Source organism: Hipposideros armiger, unplaced genomic scaffold, assembly GCF_001890085.2.
Source record: "Hipposideros armiger isolate ML-2016 unplaced genomic scaffold, ASM189008v1 scaffold_287, whole genome shotgun sequence".
NCBI classification, from domain to species: Eukaryota; Metazoa; Chordata; class Mammalia; order Chiroptera; family Hipposideridae; genus Hipposideros; species Hipposideros armiger.
Window position 1 is genome coordinate 1,144,666 of NW_017731637.1, and position 16,754 is coordinate 1,161,419.

At 36.9% G+C, this 16,754-nt stretch overlaps 1 protein-coding gene across 1 annotated transcript in view; it reads left to right on the forward strand.

Moving 5' to 3' along the window:
• FREM2 (FRAS1 related extracellular matrix 2) overlaps positions 1–16,754 on the forward strand; it is a 196,196-nt gene that overhangs the window by 108,419 nt on the left and 71,023 nt on the right. Inside the window, exons 5-6 of the mRNA XM_019658718.1 lie at positions 3,059–3,184; positions 4,218–4,469. Of these exons, the coding sequence (XP_019514263.1) occupies positions 3,059–3,184; positions 4,218–4,469 (378 nt within the window). The remainder of the gene's footprint in view (positions 1–3,058; positions 3,185–4,217; positions 4,470–16,754) is intronic.

Below are 16,754 nucleotides of genomic sequence, written 5' to 3' on the forward strand. Positions count from 1 at the left end.
TGCAGCCTACGCCATCACTGGCGAATCATGGCAGCCCAGCTCCAGGTCGAGCTGTTGTTCACCATTTTAGCTGTAGAGGGTGCAGCGTCACTGGCCCTCATGTGGGATCCGAACCGGGGCCCTGCTGCTTAGAGCTGGCGTCCCTATCCAGCTCTTAACCAATGCACCACTCGACTAAACTTTTGATTTCCAGCTCTAAATTTGATTCTGCACAGTCTTTCCCACCTCTATATACAGCAATTTTATCTTTGCATTTGGTCAAGACAACAAAACTTGGAGTCATCCTTGATTCTTCTGTTTTTTCATGTACCACATCTGATCCATAAGGAAATTCTTTTGGCTCTTCCTTTTTATGTCTTGCAAACAGCTGTATTGTACCACCTCCACTGGTCCAATATTCTCTGATATCTTCCCCGGATAGTTGCAAAGCCTCCTACCCAGACCCTGTCTTCAGCTCTTGGCACCTATGTCTATCTAACAACAGTCAAAGATAATGTGCTTAAAATATATCCGATTATAGCACCCCCCCATGTGCAAAGCCTTCTAATGCTTTCATATTGAGAGACTGGATATACAAAAGACAGACCACATATTAAAATACAACTCTGACCCACAACCTACAACTACTGTGGAGCCAAACCACAACTTTTGTAACAATAGGCCCCAAATAGTCAGGACTTGATCAGTAACTGACAGCTTCCTTAATTTTTGTCCCTACTTTCAACCTAAGACCAACCAGAGAAAGCCAAAATAGCCTTTCCTGACCAATCACATAGGATGCTCTGCTTCTAGTTAGTTCACCTACAGCTTCCCTATGCCAACAGCCTGCACTCAGGACACACGTGAAGCTTTCCCTTATTCCTTCAAAGCTTTCTCACTCCTCCATCTGCCTTTGAGTCTATGCCAAATACGAGTAATGGTGGCTGACTCCCTTACTATAACAAACTGAATAAATATCCTTTGCTTGTTTTAATCCCATTGGGTGGTCCTTATTTCCACAACATGTTTCTCTAAGTAAAATACAAAGTCCTTCCAATGGTCCTGAAAGCTCCAGGTGATCTGCCTACCACCCACCCCGTCACCACCTCTGTTTCAATGTCCTACCCTCCCCTCCAATTTACTCAAACCGCATTGGCCGCCTGCTTGTTCCCTGTATACACCTGGCACAACCTGGCCTGAGGCCCTTTTCACTTGTTCTTCTCTTTGCCTGGAATTCTCTTCTCTAAGATATTCACATAGCACATCTCAATCTCGGCTCCAATGTGACTTGATAGAGATACTTTCCACGCCTTTCCTATGTAACACAGACTACTCAGGGTACATGTCCTGCCCCAGCCCTCCCTTGTCCCCCTCAGCACACTCTTATTTTCTTCCTATTATTTGGCACCTCCTGACTTACTATATATTTTATTGTATGTTTTTTTCCTCCTCCCCACCCCCAACTAGTATGAAAACTCCATGAGACCAGGGAGTTTGTTTACTTCCATATCCCTGTCTGGCAAGTAGAAGTTACCCAATCAATGTTTGATAAATTAATAATTAATAGTAAAATCTTATATTCATCGATTTTTTTAATGGTGCCATTTTTTAAGTTGGTGTGTCAGTCAGAGTTGCAGAAGAAAACAAATGTTATATTCAAAATGAGTAATTTAAAAAGAATTTTAAAACATACTGTTTACAAAGGTGAGGGTAAAGATTGGGGACCCTCCAGGCATAGAAAAGTGCCCCACGGATAGTAAGAGCAGGCACCATTACCACCTCTAAGTCTGAGAGATAAGAGAAGGAGAAGCAGTTAACCCAGAAAGTGAGCTAGGGTGTCTAGCAGGCACTGTGACCTTTACTTGGGGGGTGCAGCCAATTCTGGAGCCTCAAGGTTGACCCAGGGGCATCAGTGCAGACCTCCCTCGCTCCTGCACAGCCCTGAGTCCTGCTGTGCTCCCTGCTGGCAGATCCAACCAGAAGCCAGAGCACAAGGGAAACCTTTGATGTGGTTCACATTAGTCATTAGTCAGCTCCAGGGCACAAAGCAGGGTGGAGAAGGGTGGGACAGGGACCTCGAGGGCCTGTGTCCTCTATTCCAGTGGTCTTGTATAATCATCAGAAGCTGTGTGGCTGACCATTTTAAAAATAACCATCAAGCATTTTCTGTGTGTATATGAGACTGTCAGTGAAACACACTCTCTGGCAAATACCAAAATATCTGTTTTGGGATCATGTTAAACTATTGAACTAAATGTTTTATTGAACTAAACGTAGTTTTACATCGAGCAGTGGTTTTTCAACAATTTATGCCATTTTTATTTCTTAGTATACCTTTAAAATACCTTAAAAATGAATCACTGAAAGTTATATAAGTATAATGTTGTATATTATGTGTTATTATTATTCCTCTAGGGGAAGAAGGAAACCACAAACTTGTTCCTAACGGTTGATAAATAGATTTATGAATTCTAAAGAAACTGCTATTTAAAAAACAACAAACAAACAAACAAACAAAACACATGTTGAACATTTTTTTAATCATTAATCATTCAAAAGGAACACATTTGGGGTAAAAGGAACAAATATAGTACACATTACAGGATCTAAGTTTTAATCCTGACCTACTAGGAAGAGCCATTGACAAATACGTTCAACTCGACGAGTCCAAGTTTCCACATCTGTAAAGTACAAAGTGGACAAAAATGACTTCTGAGGTCTCTTCCACCTCCAAAATTCGACTACTTGACTGAAAGGTGTTGACTTGTGCCAAGAGAACAAAATTGGACTTAAAAGAAGTGTGTTGGCAGCACTTATTAATTGAGAAGAAAGCAATTACTGGAGATAAAAGCGATGTTGGGTTTTATTTCTAAGTTAAGGATTCGCTGGCCCAGAGCCTGCATGCTTTATACCCACCCCTCCCCCTCTCCTCACTCCTCCCCCTCACACTGTGTTATTCTAAAAGAATATGCGGGGTGGGGAACCAATCATTAGAGCAATTTTCATTTGCATTGGATTATTTCAGAGAGAAAAAACTCAGACCAAAATAACAGTGACTCTGACTGTGTTTTCTCCTTAGAATCAACCGTATTTATTCCCCAGCCTGAATACTCCATTGAAGAAGATGTTGGTGAACTGCTCATTCCCATCAGAAGAAGTGGAGATGTGAGCCAGGAGTTGATGGTGATCTGTTATACACAACAAGGTATGAACTAAACTGAAGTTCCCCGCCCCCCCCAAAAATATACGTAAGCCTCTTTAACATGTCTGAGACATAATATCCTGCCATGAGAGGTAGATATATATCTATTATTACAGTTTTCACGAATAAAAACAATGTATTTATCCGAAAGTCTTTCTTTACTATTGTATGTTTGTTAGCTTACTCTAATTAATATTCAGCCCTTTCTGGATTGCAACAAATTGAAGCCCCCCTCCCGCAACCAAGCCTGCTCAAGTGGGAGTAATTGTTAAAAAATAAAACAAAACAAAGAGGTAAAGAAATGCATACCCAAGTAAAGAAACTAGTTTGAAATTCATTTCAATCAAATTTCAAAATATTTGTTTTGCTCATGGGTAAGCATTCTCTGAAAGGAGATTTTTAGGTAATACAAAATTAAAATTAATACATAATATTCATTAATATCCTAAACACCTTTCTAGGAAACAGGTAGATTTTTCTAAGAATGTAAAAGAAGAAGCCATATTGCCTGTTGACATCTGAGCTGACAGTCTTTAAAATTTCCATTAAGGTATATGAATTGAAGGGTAGTGGACTCTAGTGGTTAAAATTGCAGACTTCAGGATTGGCCTTCAGCTTTGGATCCCAGAGTGAGTGGTTTAACTTCTATATACCTCCGTTACCAAGTGCACAAAACCCAATAGAATGGTTAAGATGATTAACGAGGAAATGTGTGTGAAACACTTGACAGACACTTCATTGCACACAGTAAGCATTCGAATAGTGGGAGCTTATTTTGTAGTACTGTGTTGTTCTAAAAGACCGCTGGCAGAAAATAGAGGAGAAAAGACTTGAAATGTACTATTTGTCATATGTTTGAGACCATTGTGAAGTTGACTTGGGATGCTAGAGCAGTATCTAGGTGCTATTGCAATTTCCACGGGTGTTCATAGATATTAATTGACCATTGAAATGCTGCATGTGAAAATAATTGTTTCTGGAAATACCCTTGTAATACGTTCTACATAAATACCTTTTGGGTTTTCTCTGCCTCCAGGAACGGCAAGCGGAACTGTGCCGACATCAGTGCTGTCCTATTCTGATTACATATCCAGGCCTGAGGACCACACCAGTGTTGTCCGCTTTGACAAAGATGAGCGTGAGAAAATGTGTCGGATCGTGATTATTGATGACTCCTTGTATGAAGAGGAGGAAACATTCCATGTCCTTCTGAGCATGCCCATGGGTGGGAGAATTGGGTCTGAGTTCCCAGGGGCTCGGGTTACAATCGTCCCTGACAAAGATGATGGTAAGTACTAATTTACCTAAAAATTATTCCTCCTACCAGGCAGACCAACATCAGGCACAGCTTTTAGACAGAAAAATGAGAGTATAAAAGAATACCACATGCACATTTATTTTATGCTTGATTTTATGGTGTGATTAAGTTTCAAGTTGGCTGCATCAATCAGCTTGTCTTTCTTGATTTAATATTTTTAAAGGGCAGAAAGCACTCGGTGTGTTTTTTCCTCTGTCCAGTTTCTTTTCCATTGCCATTTACCGCTAGGTGATTAAACTTTTAAAATTTCATGGTGGAAAATTGAAGCAACTTTAATGAATTTAATCTCCTTTTGGTTAGTTTTGCTTTGCTTTTAAAAGCTTATGTTTTGTAATTTTAATCTCAGTGTTTGAACTCATTTTTCAAAGAAACCCATCAGACAAGGCTGTTAAGTGAATAATTAGAAAGGTAATAAATATATGAGAAGTTAAGTCCAACAGGCATCTCTATGCCCCCAAAAGGAGGGGGTATCCTAAAATACTTTTTCTGAGGGAAATGAAGCTTCCACAAAGTAAACCCTCCTTCTGCACTGAAAAAGGAGCAAAAGGGTCTTTCTCTTCCCAGTTCAAGAAACATTTGTTCTTTCTTGTGAGGAGAGAACAAGAAGAAAGATAGTGAGTAATCTAGTGAGAAAAGTGAGAGCAGTAGAATGAGAAATAGGATCCCTAGTACTTGAATTTTTTTTTTTCCTCATGAATTTTTCCTCATGGTGGATGAAAGAGGAAGAAATTGGTAGGATAAGTTTTTGGTTCAGAGAGAAACTGAATAATCAGTCAAAAGACTAATCTGAAATAATCTTAAAACTCAGGCAGTTTTTACCTTAAACTTAGATAATGACCTACATATATAAGCTACTCTAAATATTTAAATGTTGCTTTAGTGTTTTAGTTTAACAAACAATTCTATTTTATGTTTAAATAAATACAGAAATGTTATTTTAAAGTCAGTTGCTCTTAGAAAGGAAGCCAGTATTTTGAATGTCAGTCAAATTGGAATAGCCCACCTTAAATGACTACCTGTGCTCTCCCACTCTCTCTCCCTCAGGCCCCCCCATTTCCGTTAATATAGAAAGTAGAAAAATAAGGATAGATTTAATTTTCATGTATAAAATAGAATTAATGATTACTTTATTTCAGTTTGTTTTGTTGGCAAAACTTTTTCCCATATGGATTGCTATGTGATGCATATGAGAAAAAAATGGAAGTACAGGAAAAAAAATTTTTTATTGAGGTATAATTGACATATAACATTATATTAGTTTCAGGTATACAACATAGCGATTCACTATTTGTATATATTAGGAATTGATCACCACAATAAGTCTAGTTAACATCATCACTATATCTAGTTCCAAAATAACTTTTTTTTCTTGTGAAGAGGACTTTTAAGATTTAGCAACTATTAAATGTTATTACCATCTAGTAGCAACTTTCAAATATACAAAACAGTGTTATTAACGATAATCACCATGCTGTGTATTACATCCCCATGACTTATTTATTTTATAACTGGAAGTTTGTACTTTTTAACCTGCTTCACCCATTTTGCCCACCCTCCCATCTCATGCCTGTGGAAACCACAAATCTCTGTATCTATGAACTTGTTATTTTTGTTGTTGTTGTTGTTTAGATTCCATATACAAGTGACATCATGTAATATTTGTCTTTCCCTATCTTTTTCACTTAGCATAATGCCCTCAAGGTCCATCTGTGTTGTCACAAGCAACATTTCATGTTAGTTTTTGGCTAAATAATATTCCGTTGTGTATATGTGGCACATTTTTTTTCTTTTCTTTTTTTCTTTTTTTTCTTTCTTCCACTTCTCAATAGTAAGATGACTTCACTTTGTGTGACACTTTTTTTTATCCATGCATGCATCTATATGGACACTTAGGTTGTTTCCATATCTTGCTATTGTAAATAGGGCTGCAGTGCATATAGGGTACATATATCTTTTTGAGTTAGTTTTGTTTTGTTTAAATACATACCCAGAAGTAGAATTGTTGGATCATATGATAGAGCCAATATTTATTTTCTGAAAAACCTCCATGCTGTTTTCCATGGTGACTCCACCAATTTATATTCCCATGAACAGTGCACGAGGCTACCCTATTCTCTATATCTTTGCCAACACTTGTTATTAATATTTCTTGTCTTTTTTATAATAGATATCCTGACAGGTGTGAGGTGGCATCGCATTGTGGTTTTACTTTGCATTTCCCTGATGATTAGTGATGTTGAGCATTCTTTTATGTACCTTTTGGCCATTTGTATGTCTTTGGAAAATGTTCAGATCTTCTGCCCATTTTTTAATCAGATTGCTTGAGTTTTTTTGCTACTGAGTTATGTGAGTTTTTTATATATTTTGTATATTAACTTCTTACCAGTTATATGATTTGAAAATATTTTCTTCCACTCCATAGGTTGCCTTTTTATTTTGTTGATGGTTTCCTTTGCTGTGCAGAAGCTTTTTAGTTTGATGTAGTCCTGCTTGTTTATTTTTGTTTTTGTTGCCTTTGCTATTGGAGTCAGATCCAAAAACTCATTGCTAAGACCCATGTCAGAGAGCTTACTGCCTGTTTTCTTCTAGGAGTTTTACAGTTTCAGGCCTTACATCCAAGGCTTTAATCCATTTTTAGTCATTCTTGTGTATTGTGTAAGATACTCGTCCAGTTTTATTCTTTTGCATGTGGCTCTCCAGTTTTCCCAACATTTATTGAAGAAACTGTCCATTTCCCCATTGTATATTCTTGGCTACTTTGCTATAAATTAATTGATCATACATGTGTGGGTTTATTTCTGGGCTCTCCATTCTGTCCCATTTGTCTATGTGTCTGTTTTTATGCCAGTACCATACTGTTTCGGTTACAGTGGCTTTGCAATATAGTTTGAAATCAGGTACCATGAAGCCTTCAGCTTTGTTCTTCTTTCTTGAGATTGCTTTGAATACTTGGGATCTTTTGTGGTATGATACATTTCAAGGTAGTTGGTTCTATTGCTGTGAAAAATGCCATGAGAATTTTGATAGGGATTGCATTGAATCTGTAGATTTCATTGAGTAGTATGGACATTTCAACAATATTAACTATTTCAATCCATGACCATAGAATAACTTTCCATTTATTTGTGTCTTCTTTGGTTTCTTTCATCAATGCCTTATAATTTCAGTGTATAGGTCTTTCACTTTCTTGGTAAAATTTATTCCTAGATATTTTATTCTTTTTGGTAAAATTGTAAATGGGATATAATTCCTTTTTTTTTAAAGTTTACTTACTATTTTTCTTTATTTAAAAATTTTTTTCAACTACAGGTGACATGTGATATTGTATTAGTTTCAGGTGTACAACATAATGATTAGACATTTATGTAACTTACAAAATGATTACTCCAATAAATTTTTGGTACCCATTCAACACCATATATAATTATTACATATTATTGGCTATATTCTCTATGCTGTACATTACATCCCCATGACTGTTTTTATGACTGCAAATTTGTACGTCTTAATCCTTTTCTCTATTTCATCCAACCCCCCTCCCACCTGGCAACCATCAAAATGTTCTCTGTATCTATGAGTTTGGTTCTATCTTGTTTGTTTATTTTGTTCTTTTTAATTTCACATATAGGTGAACTCATATGGTATTTGTCTTTCTCTGTCTGACTTTTTCACTTAGCATAATAACCTGTAGGTCCATCTGTGTTGTTGCAAATCACAAGATTTCATTCCTTTTTATGACTAATATTCCATTGAATATATGAAACCCTCCTCTTTTATTCATTTGTCTATCGATGGACACTCAGGTTCTTTCATATCTTCCCTATTGTAAATAATGCTGCAATGAACATAGGGGTGCACATGTCTTTTCAAATTTGTGTTTTGAATTTGTTAGGATAAATACCCAAATGTGAAATTGCTAGGCTATATGGTAGTTCTATTTTTAATTTATTGAGGAACCTCCTTACTGTTTTCCATAGTGGCTTCACCAATTTACAGTCACACCAATAGTACATGGGGGTTCCCTTTTCTCCACACCCTCGCCAACACTTGTTGTTTATTGATTCATTGATGATAGCCATTCTGACAGATGTAAGGTGATATCTCATTGAGGTATTAATTTGCATTTCCCAGATGATTACTGATGTTGAGCATCTGTTCATATGTCTGTTGGTCATCTGTATGTCCTTCTTGGAGATATGTCTACTCAGGTCCTCTACTCACTTTTCATTCTATTTATTTATTTATTTATTCATAATTATTTTTTTATTTTTCAATTGCAGTTGATAGTCAATATTATATTAGATTCAGGTATACAGCATAGTGGTTAAATATTTATATAACTTACAAAGTGATGTCCCTGACACCATACTTATTTATTACATTATTATATACTGTATTCCTTATGCTGTATTTTATGTCATGTGAATATTTTGTAACTGCCAATTTGCACTTTTTATTCTTATCACCTTTATCACCTAGCTCCCTAGACCCCCTCCCACCTGGCTTAGCAACCATCAGTTTGTTCTCTGTATCTATGAGTGTGTTTCTGTTTTGTTGGTTTGTTTATTTATCTTCCACATATAAGTGACATCATATGGTATTTGTCTTTCTCTTCTTTTTTTTTAGATTTTTTTTTTTAATTGGGGAATCAGGGAAGGGGAACAGCGCTGGGGAATTGGGGAAAGGGAACAGACAAGTTGCTGTCCTTTTGTTCTTCAGTCTAAGTTGTGGAGGACGATGCTTCACTGGCCCATGTTGGTGTTATCATTGCACTCTTCCCAGGTGAGGCAGATTGGTCACCGGCCACTGGACAGCCACTCACAGTGGCTCTTGGCAGCTTATGATAGCTTACGGCAGCCCACTACAGTTCCACTGCAGCCTACTCCATCACCAGCGACTCACGGCAGCCCAGCTCCAGGTTGAGCTGTTGTTCACCATCTTAGCTGTAGAGGGTGCAGCGTCACTGGCCCTCAATGTGGCATCCGAACCGGGGTCCTGCTGCTTAGAGCTGGCATCCCAAGCCAACTCCTAACCAACGCGCCACTCGGCCGGCCCTGTCTTTCTCTTCTAACTTATTTCACTTACCATAATACCCTCTAGGTCCATCCATGTTGTTGCAAATGGTAAGATTTCATTCTTTTTTATAGCTGAGTAATAGTCCACTATATATATATATATATATATATATATATATATATATATATATATATATATATATATATATATATATAGTGGACTTCTTTATATATGTGCATCTTCTTTATCCGGTTGTTTATCAATGGACACTTAGATTGCCTCCATATCTTGGCTATTGCAAATAATGCTTCAGTGAATATAGGGATAAACATATCTTTTCAAATTTGTGTTTTGGATTTCTTCATGTAAATACCCAGAAGTGGAATTGCTGGGTCATTAGATAGTTCTATTTTTAATTTATTGAGAAACCTCCATATTGTTTTCCATAGTGGCTGCACCAATTTACAATCCCACCAATAGTACAAGTGGATTTCCTTTTCTCCACATCCTCTCCAACACTGTTATTTGTTGACTTCTTGATGATGGCCATTCTGACAGGTGTGAGGTGGTATCTCATTGTGGTTTTAATTTGCATTTCCCTGATGCTTAGCAAAGTTGACCATCTTTTCATATTTCTATTGCCATCTATGTGTCCTCTTTGGAAAAAATGTCTGTTCAAGTCTTATGCCCATTTTTAATTGAATTGTTTCTCTTTTCAGTATTAAGTTGTATGAGTTCCTTATATATTTTGAATATTAACCCCTTATTGGATGTATCATTGGCAAATATCTTCTCCCATTCAGTAGACTGTCTTTTCGTTTTGTTAATGGTTTCTTTTACTGTGCAAAACCTTTTAGTTTGATGTAGTTCCATTCGTTTATTTTTTCTCTAGTTTTTCTTACCCAAGGAGACATTATAAAAAAATAATATTACTAAGAGTAATGTCAGAGAGTTTACTGCATGTTTTCTTCTAGGAGTTTTACGGTTTCAGGTCTTACATTTAAGTCTTTAATCCATTGTAAATCTTCAAAAGCTCACCTCTGAGATTACTATGACCTACCAGAAGGAATTATTTCCTGGCCCACGTAACACAGTGGGTGGCACAAACTCACCATGAGGCTTGATTTTCTCCATCCTTAGGTTTAAGTTGCAGTTATCCAACTTGGTGTTCCTTTCAATAAGAAATAATTTTGGGGTGACTTACCTATTTACCTTATCTACTGCTGCCTTCCCATGAAGTTCTTTTGGATGAAATATTTCAGAGATGACCCCACTGGCTAAATGATGATTTATAATACTTCTTCAGTGAGATATTCTGATATGTGAGAAATCAATGATGATTAATATATCAGACGACACTCTTTTATCAAATTGACAATATTGACCTACAGTGCCTAGAGCCTACACCTAGAGCTCAAGTGTATTTTGATTCACTCTTCACAGTTTCTTCCTTGACAATTCTCAGCATGATTTTATTTCTTTCTTTTGTATTACTGTGCTATTTAGGATTTCAGTATAATGTTGAACAGAAGCAGTAGAATAGGCATCCTTGTCTTTTATCCTAACTTAAAAGGAAATATTTATAATGTTTCACAATTTGGAATGATGTATGCTATAGGATCCTAGTAACATTTTATGAGGTTAGAAAAACACCTATTTTGAAAGAGCTTTTATCATAAATAAATGTTAAATTTTATTCTCTTAATTTTTTTTGCATCTATTGATCATATCATTGTCTATTTCCTTCACTTTGTTAATGCAATGGCTGCATTTTTAGATTTACTAGAGGTAACCATCCTTACATGCTTGAATAAACTTACCTGTTCATGACATATTTCTATAAATTGCTAGATTAAATGAGAATACTAAGTATTAAATAAGAATACCTTATTTAGTATTTTTGCATCTATATACATGCGATGGGACTTTAAATTTGTTATTTGTCTGGTTTTAGGATCAAGTTTACAATATACCCATTAAATGGGTTGAAATACCGTCTTCCTTGTTTCCACACACACACTGGAAGCTTTAAATAGGATTGACATGGTTAGTTATCATAGGTTTGGTGAACTACCTATATATATTTAACTAGATTTTGGCTTACTGTTTTAAATGGTTTGGTATATTTAAGTTTCCTATTTCTTCTTAAGTCAGTTTTAGTAAGTTGTTTTTTCCTAAGGAAATTGTTCATATCATCAACACTTTCAAATTCATGGCTTAAATTTGTTAGGATTTTTTAAGTCTTCTTTATACTTGTGTTTGTCTCCTTTTTATTTCTAATAATGCTACTTATATTCTCTCTCTCTCTCTCTCACTCTCTCTCTTTCTTTCTCTCTCCCTCTCTTCCCCCCACCCCACCCCCCTTTTCTCTCTCAATCTATCTTTCCAGAAGTTTATGTATTTTATTTATAAGGGTATATTTTTAAGAAACTTTTTGGTTCTGGTTTTCCTTTAGGTAATATCTATTGCTTTCATTTTCTACTTCATTTATTTCTGTTCTTCACTCAGATCTATTTTCCCATTGGCTAATTTTCTCTATATGTATATCTGATTTGCTACTTAATTTATTCATTGAATTTTTTTTAAAATTTCAATAACTGTTCTTTCATTTTGAGAAGTTCTATGTGGAGTTTATATATATATATATATATATATATATATATATATATATAAAATATATATATATTTGTCTTTTTCTATCATGCCTTGTTTTTTCTTTATATGTATTTCTCTTTTTATGTATTTAGCATTTTAAACATTTATTGTACAACCTTTTTTTGCACCATTTTATTATTGAAGACCTTAAAAGGTTCAAATTTCCTGTATATGCTTCTGCTGCTTCTAACTCATGGTATATCATTTTCTTACATAGAGTAATTTTGGGTTATAAACTTGTACAACCTTGGTTCATAGATTAAGCCATCAAATCAGTTTTACATTTACATTTTCCATGACCAATTTTTATGTTAATTTTCTTTTGATTTGAGGAGTTCCGACACCAAATGTATAGTGTCAATTAGACCCCTACACCTATGTATTAGATAGGGCAATAGAAGCTTTTTCCCCCATCCAGGATCCAGCCAAAAATAGTTAGTTAGATCATGGATTTTTTTCTTACTCATACACCTCTTTTCGTATCCAGGCTTAATGCTGATGGTCTCTATTCCAAATCCCCGCCATATGTCTCCTATCCCCACATGGGCAATGGAATGTAACCCACTCTAATTAGCCACAATATTAACTAATTTGCTCAATGTTCTGATTTTTATTTCTCTCTTTTATTCTGTCTCCTTTGAGGTACCCTTTTCATTATTATAAAATACATATTTAAATACCTATATTATTAAGAATGTAGTATTTAAAATGTTTATGATGGGATCTTTTTTAAGTATCCAGTTCACAATATTGCCTTTCTAATTCATTAGAAAAAATATTTTATTGGGGGAGGGGAACAGCACTGGGGAATCAGGGAAGGGGAACAGACAAGTTGCTGTCCTTTTGTTCTTCAGTCTAGTTGTGGAGGACGTCGCTTCACTGGCGCATGTTGGTATTATCATTGTGCTCTTCCCGGGCGAGGCAAATCAGTCGCCAGCCTCTGGACGGCCGCTCACTGCGGCTGCTGGCCGCTCACGCTGGCTGCTGGCTACATACGGTAGCCCATGGCAACCCACTGCCACAGGGGCTGCAGCCTAGCCGTCGCTGGAGACTCACGGCAGCCCAGCTCCAAGTCGAGCTGTTGTTCAGCATCTTAGCTGTAGAGAGCACAGTGTCACTGGCCCTCATGTGGGATCCGAACCTGGGCCCTGCTGCTCAGAGCTGGCATCCCAAGCCAGCTCTTAACCAACGCGCCACTCGGCCGGTCCTAGAAAAACTTTTATTGAGTGAAAATGTCATGTGCTTAGCCTGTCCTCTATAGTGGTGCTTATGGACTACTCTTTATACCACTAGATTGCCATTTGGACTAAGAGTTCTCATTTCAGAGATACTATGGCTGAGTCAGGAATAAGTCATCCAAACTTCGTGTGTGTGTGTGTGTGTGTGTGTGTGTGTGTGTGTGTGTGTGTGTGTGATAAATTGCTCTTAAGAGCTTTAATTTCTGGACATAACCTCTTTGGTGCAATGATTTAATTACTGAGCAAACCTGGTATTTCTTTTATTATATTGGTAGAGATCCAAGTCAAGCAAAAAATGGTTATTTGAAATCTTATTTTAATTATTTCAATTTTATTGTTTTACATGATGCATTCTTAACATAGACAATGTCTCATAGCCAAGGTACTGATGGGCACAGAAAACTACCATTGTAAACCAAGTTCCCATATGAAAAAGACAGGAACATTTGACAAGGTAAGGAAAACTGGATACTCCCTGAAAAAAACTTACTTCTCATTTATCATCAATTATCACTAGTGACTGAGACAAAGGAGAAAAGGCAATAACTTAAGCTTGAAACCAGTGAATAAAAACAGTCTCAGTATTTCCCTAACAGCACATATACAAATATATATTTTAACATAAAGCATCTGAAAACCTCTCCCTTGACCTGTTTTCGTGTCTAAGTTGAAAAGGATCTAGGACAGGATAGGTGAAGAGTCAAACAAGCCTTCAATCAAGCACCTTAACTCCTACATGTGAATTTTCTAGTTTCAACTTGTCTCCTTTGTTATCTTGACTATTTACCTATTCCTTACCTTGGCCACTATCCATGAAACCACACATGCATGAAAAATAAATGCAAAAGTGTAAAAGACACAGACAACAAAAACACCGTATTTGTTTTATTTGGCTTATTTATATCCTTACCACGTGCTGACTTTTAATGCCAGATAGTATCTTCAAGTGAGAGAGTGTGCTTCAGCCAAATAATACCTTTCCTCCCTCACATTCTTTGTCTACTTCTGAACATACTATAGCTGACCTTAATTTTTGTCATTTAACAGGGGGTCTTTTTTTGTTTCTCTATTGAAAGTCACTTTAATACTTCCACTATATACTTCACACAAATAATACAAAGAGAAAGATGGAAACAAAAATGTCTTTTCCTTTCTTCCATGAATCAAAATGTCTCTGGGGTGAGTATTTGCTTCTGTAAACAGTTAATTTAAGCATGAAGGCAAAACACTTTGGTTTGGGATCTTATTTCTTTTTTTTATCACTCAGATCCCACTAATGTCCTCTGTTGTGGAAAGCACCACAAGGTTTCTAAGGATAACATAAAACAAAGGAAATAATAATCCCTACCCTCAGAAAGCTTTCATTAAAATGAAGAAACAAGGCAAGGGCCAGCCGAGTGGCGCATTGGTTAAGAGTTGTCTTGAGAACGCAAGCTCTGAGCAGCAGGGCCCCAGTTCAGATCCCACATGGGCCAGTGATGCTGCACCCTCTACAGCTAAGATGGTGACAACAGCTCCACCTGGAGCTGGGCTGCCGTGAATGACCGGTGATGGTGTAGGCTGCAGTGAGGCTGCAGTGGGCTGCTGTAGCTACCGTGAGTGGCCAGCAGCCAGTATGATCGGCCAGCAGCTGGCATGAGCTGCCATGAACCGCCGTTCACAGCCATCCAATGGCTGGCCACCGACTACCTCAGCCGGGAAGAATTCAATGATCACAATACCAACATGGGCCAGTGAAGTGACATCCTCCACAACTAGACTCAAGAACAAAAGGACAGCAACTTGTCTGTTCTCCTTCCCTGATTCCCCTACACTGTTCCCTCCTCTAATTCCCCAATAAAATATTTTTAAAAAAGAAAAGAAACAAGGCAAATGCACATTGAACACACTCCCAAGCAGAAGAACTCACCAGAAAATACACGAGTAGCTAAAAACAGATACAGTGGTGTCCTCTATTTTAAATAAATTCACAATGTAGAATTTTTAACTTAATAATGTACGTATAAGCACAAATTTCACTTTGGATGAAGAAATTTGCCACTTTAAAGATCCCATGGTACAGTAAATCAAGAGATGGAATCTCTGGATAATGCTATATTGCATTTTAACAAGTATTTATTCAGCAACTATTTTTTGAGAGTCCAATATTCACTCATTCATACATCTATTTGAAAAATGTGAATCGAGCACCTCTTTACCAGCTCACTGTTAGGTGCAGCAAACAAGAGAACCACAGCCGCTAAATTCATGGACTTCTCAGACTTTGGGGGTACACAGAGAACTAAACAGGCAAGCATAAAATAAATGTGCTAAGTGCTCTGTTAGGGAAAGAATACCTTTCCCAACCCAGGTTCAGGAAGGGCTTCTTTGAAGACAATATTACAATAGCCCAGAGAATAGAGAAGGAAAGTGTGTTTCTAGCAGGAGAAGCTCACAAGTACACAGGCTTGAATGCATGTGATGCATCCAGGGAAGTGAACACATGGGTACAGCAAAAACCTAGAGCTTAAAGGTGTGAATAACAAAGAAGAGTTTGGAGAGATAGGCAGGTGTTAATCTTGTAGGACTATGTTGCCATGTAAAGGAGCTGTGTTTCATTATTGAACTAGAAACAGGGAACAATTCACAGGTTTTAAGTAGAATGATGAAATCTGATTTGCATTTTGGAAATAACACTCTGCTCTGGCCAAAAAATAGAGAATAAATTAAAGTGATCAAGGGGCTTTTAGATGAATACATGTGATAGGTGACAGCAGCCTGAAGAGGCGGTTGTGCAGGGATGAGCTAGTGCGGAGGAAGAATGGGCATGACAGGGGAACTGAGTGGACGTGAGAGGATAGAGGACAGGAAAGACCAGAGTTATGCCTTAGTTCTAGCTAAGGCAGTTCACTGAGATACGAAGAACAGGAGTAGAACGTGTATAGGGACCAAACAATGAGTTCATTTAGGACATGTTAGTTTTGAAGAGCCTACATGACTTCAATGTGGTGGACATCTAGTAGGTGAATGGAAATATAGGTCTGGAGATTAGGACAGAATTCTGCATTAGTGATAAAAGTTACATAGTTTCTCTATTGACAATAATAAGACATGGGAGAAGATAAGATTGTTTAGAGGACATGCAAAAATATCCCTCATATGATTTATAATATGGATGAATTTTACACAATTCTCATAAAAAAAAGACTGCATTTTTAAGAATGCTAAGCAGAAAATGAGAAATGGTGAAGACGAAGCTAGTCAGCATAAGGGTACGACAATCCCAGCAAAGAAAGTGCTAAAAAGAATCTAAGGATTAAACATGTTTCAGTGTCTACATGCTATAAAACATTCTTAAATCTGTAAT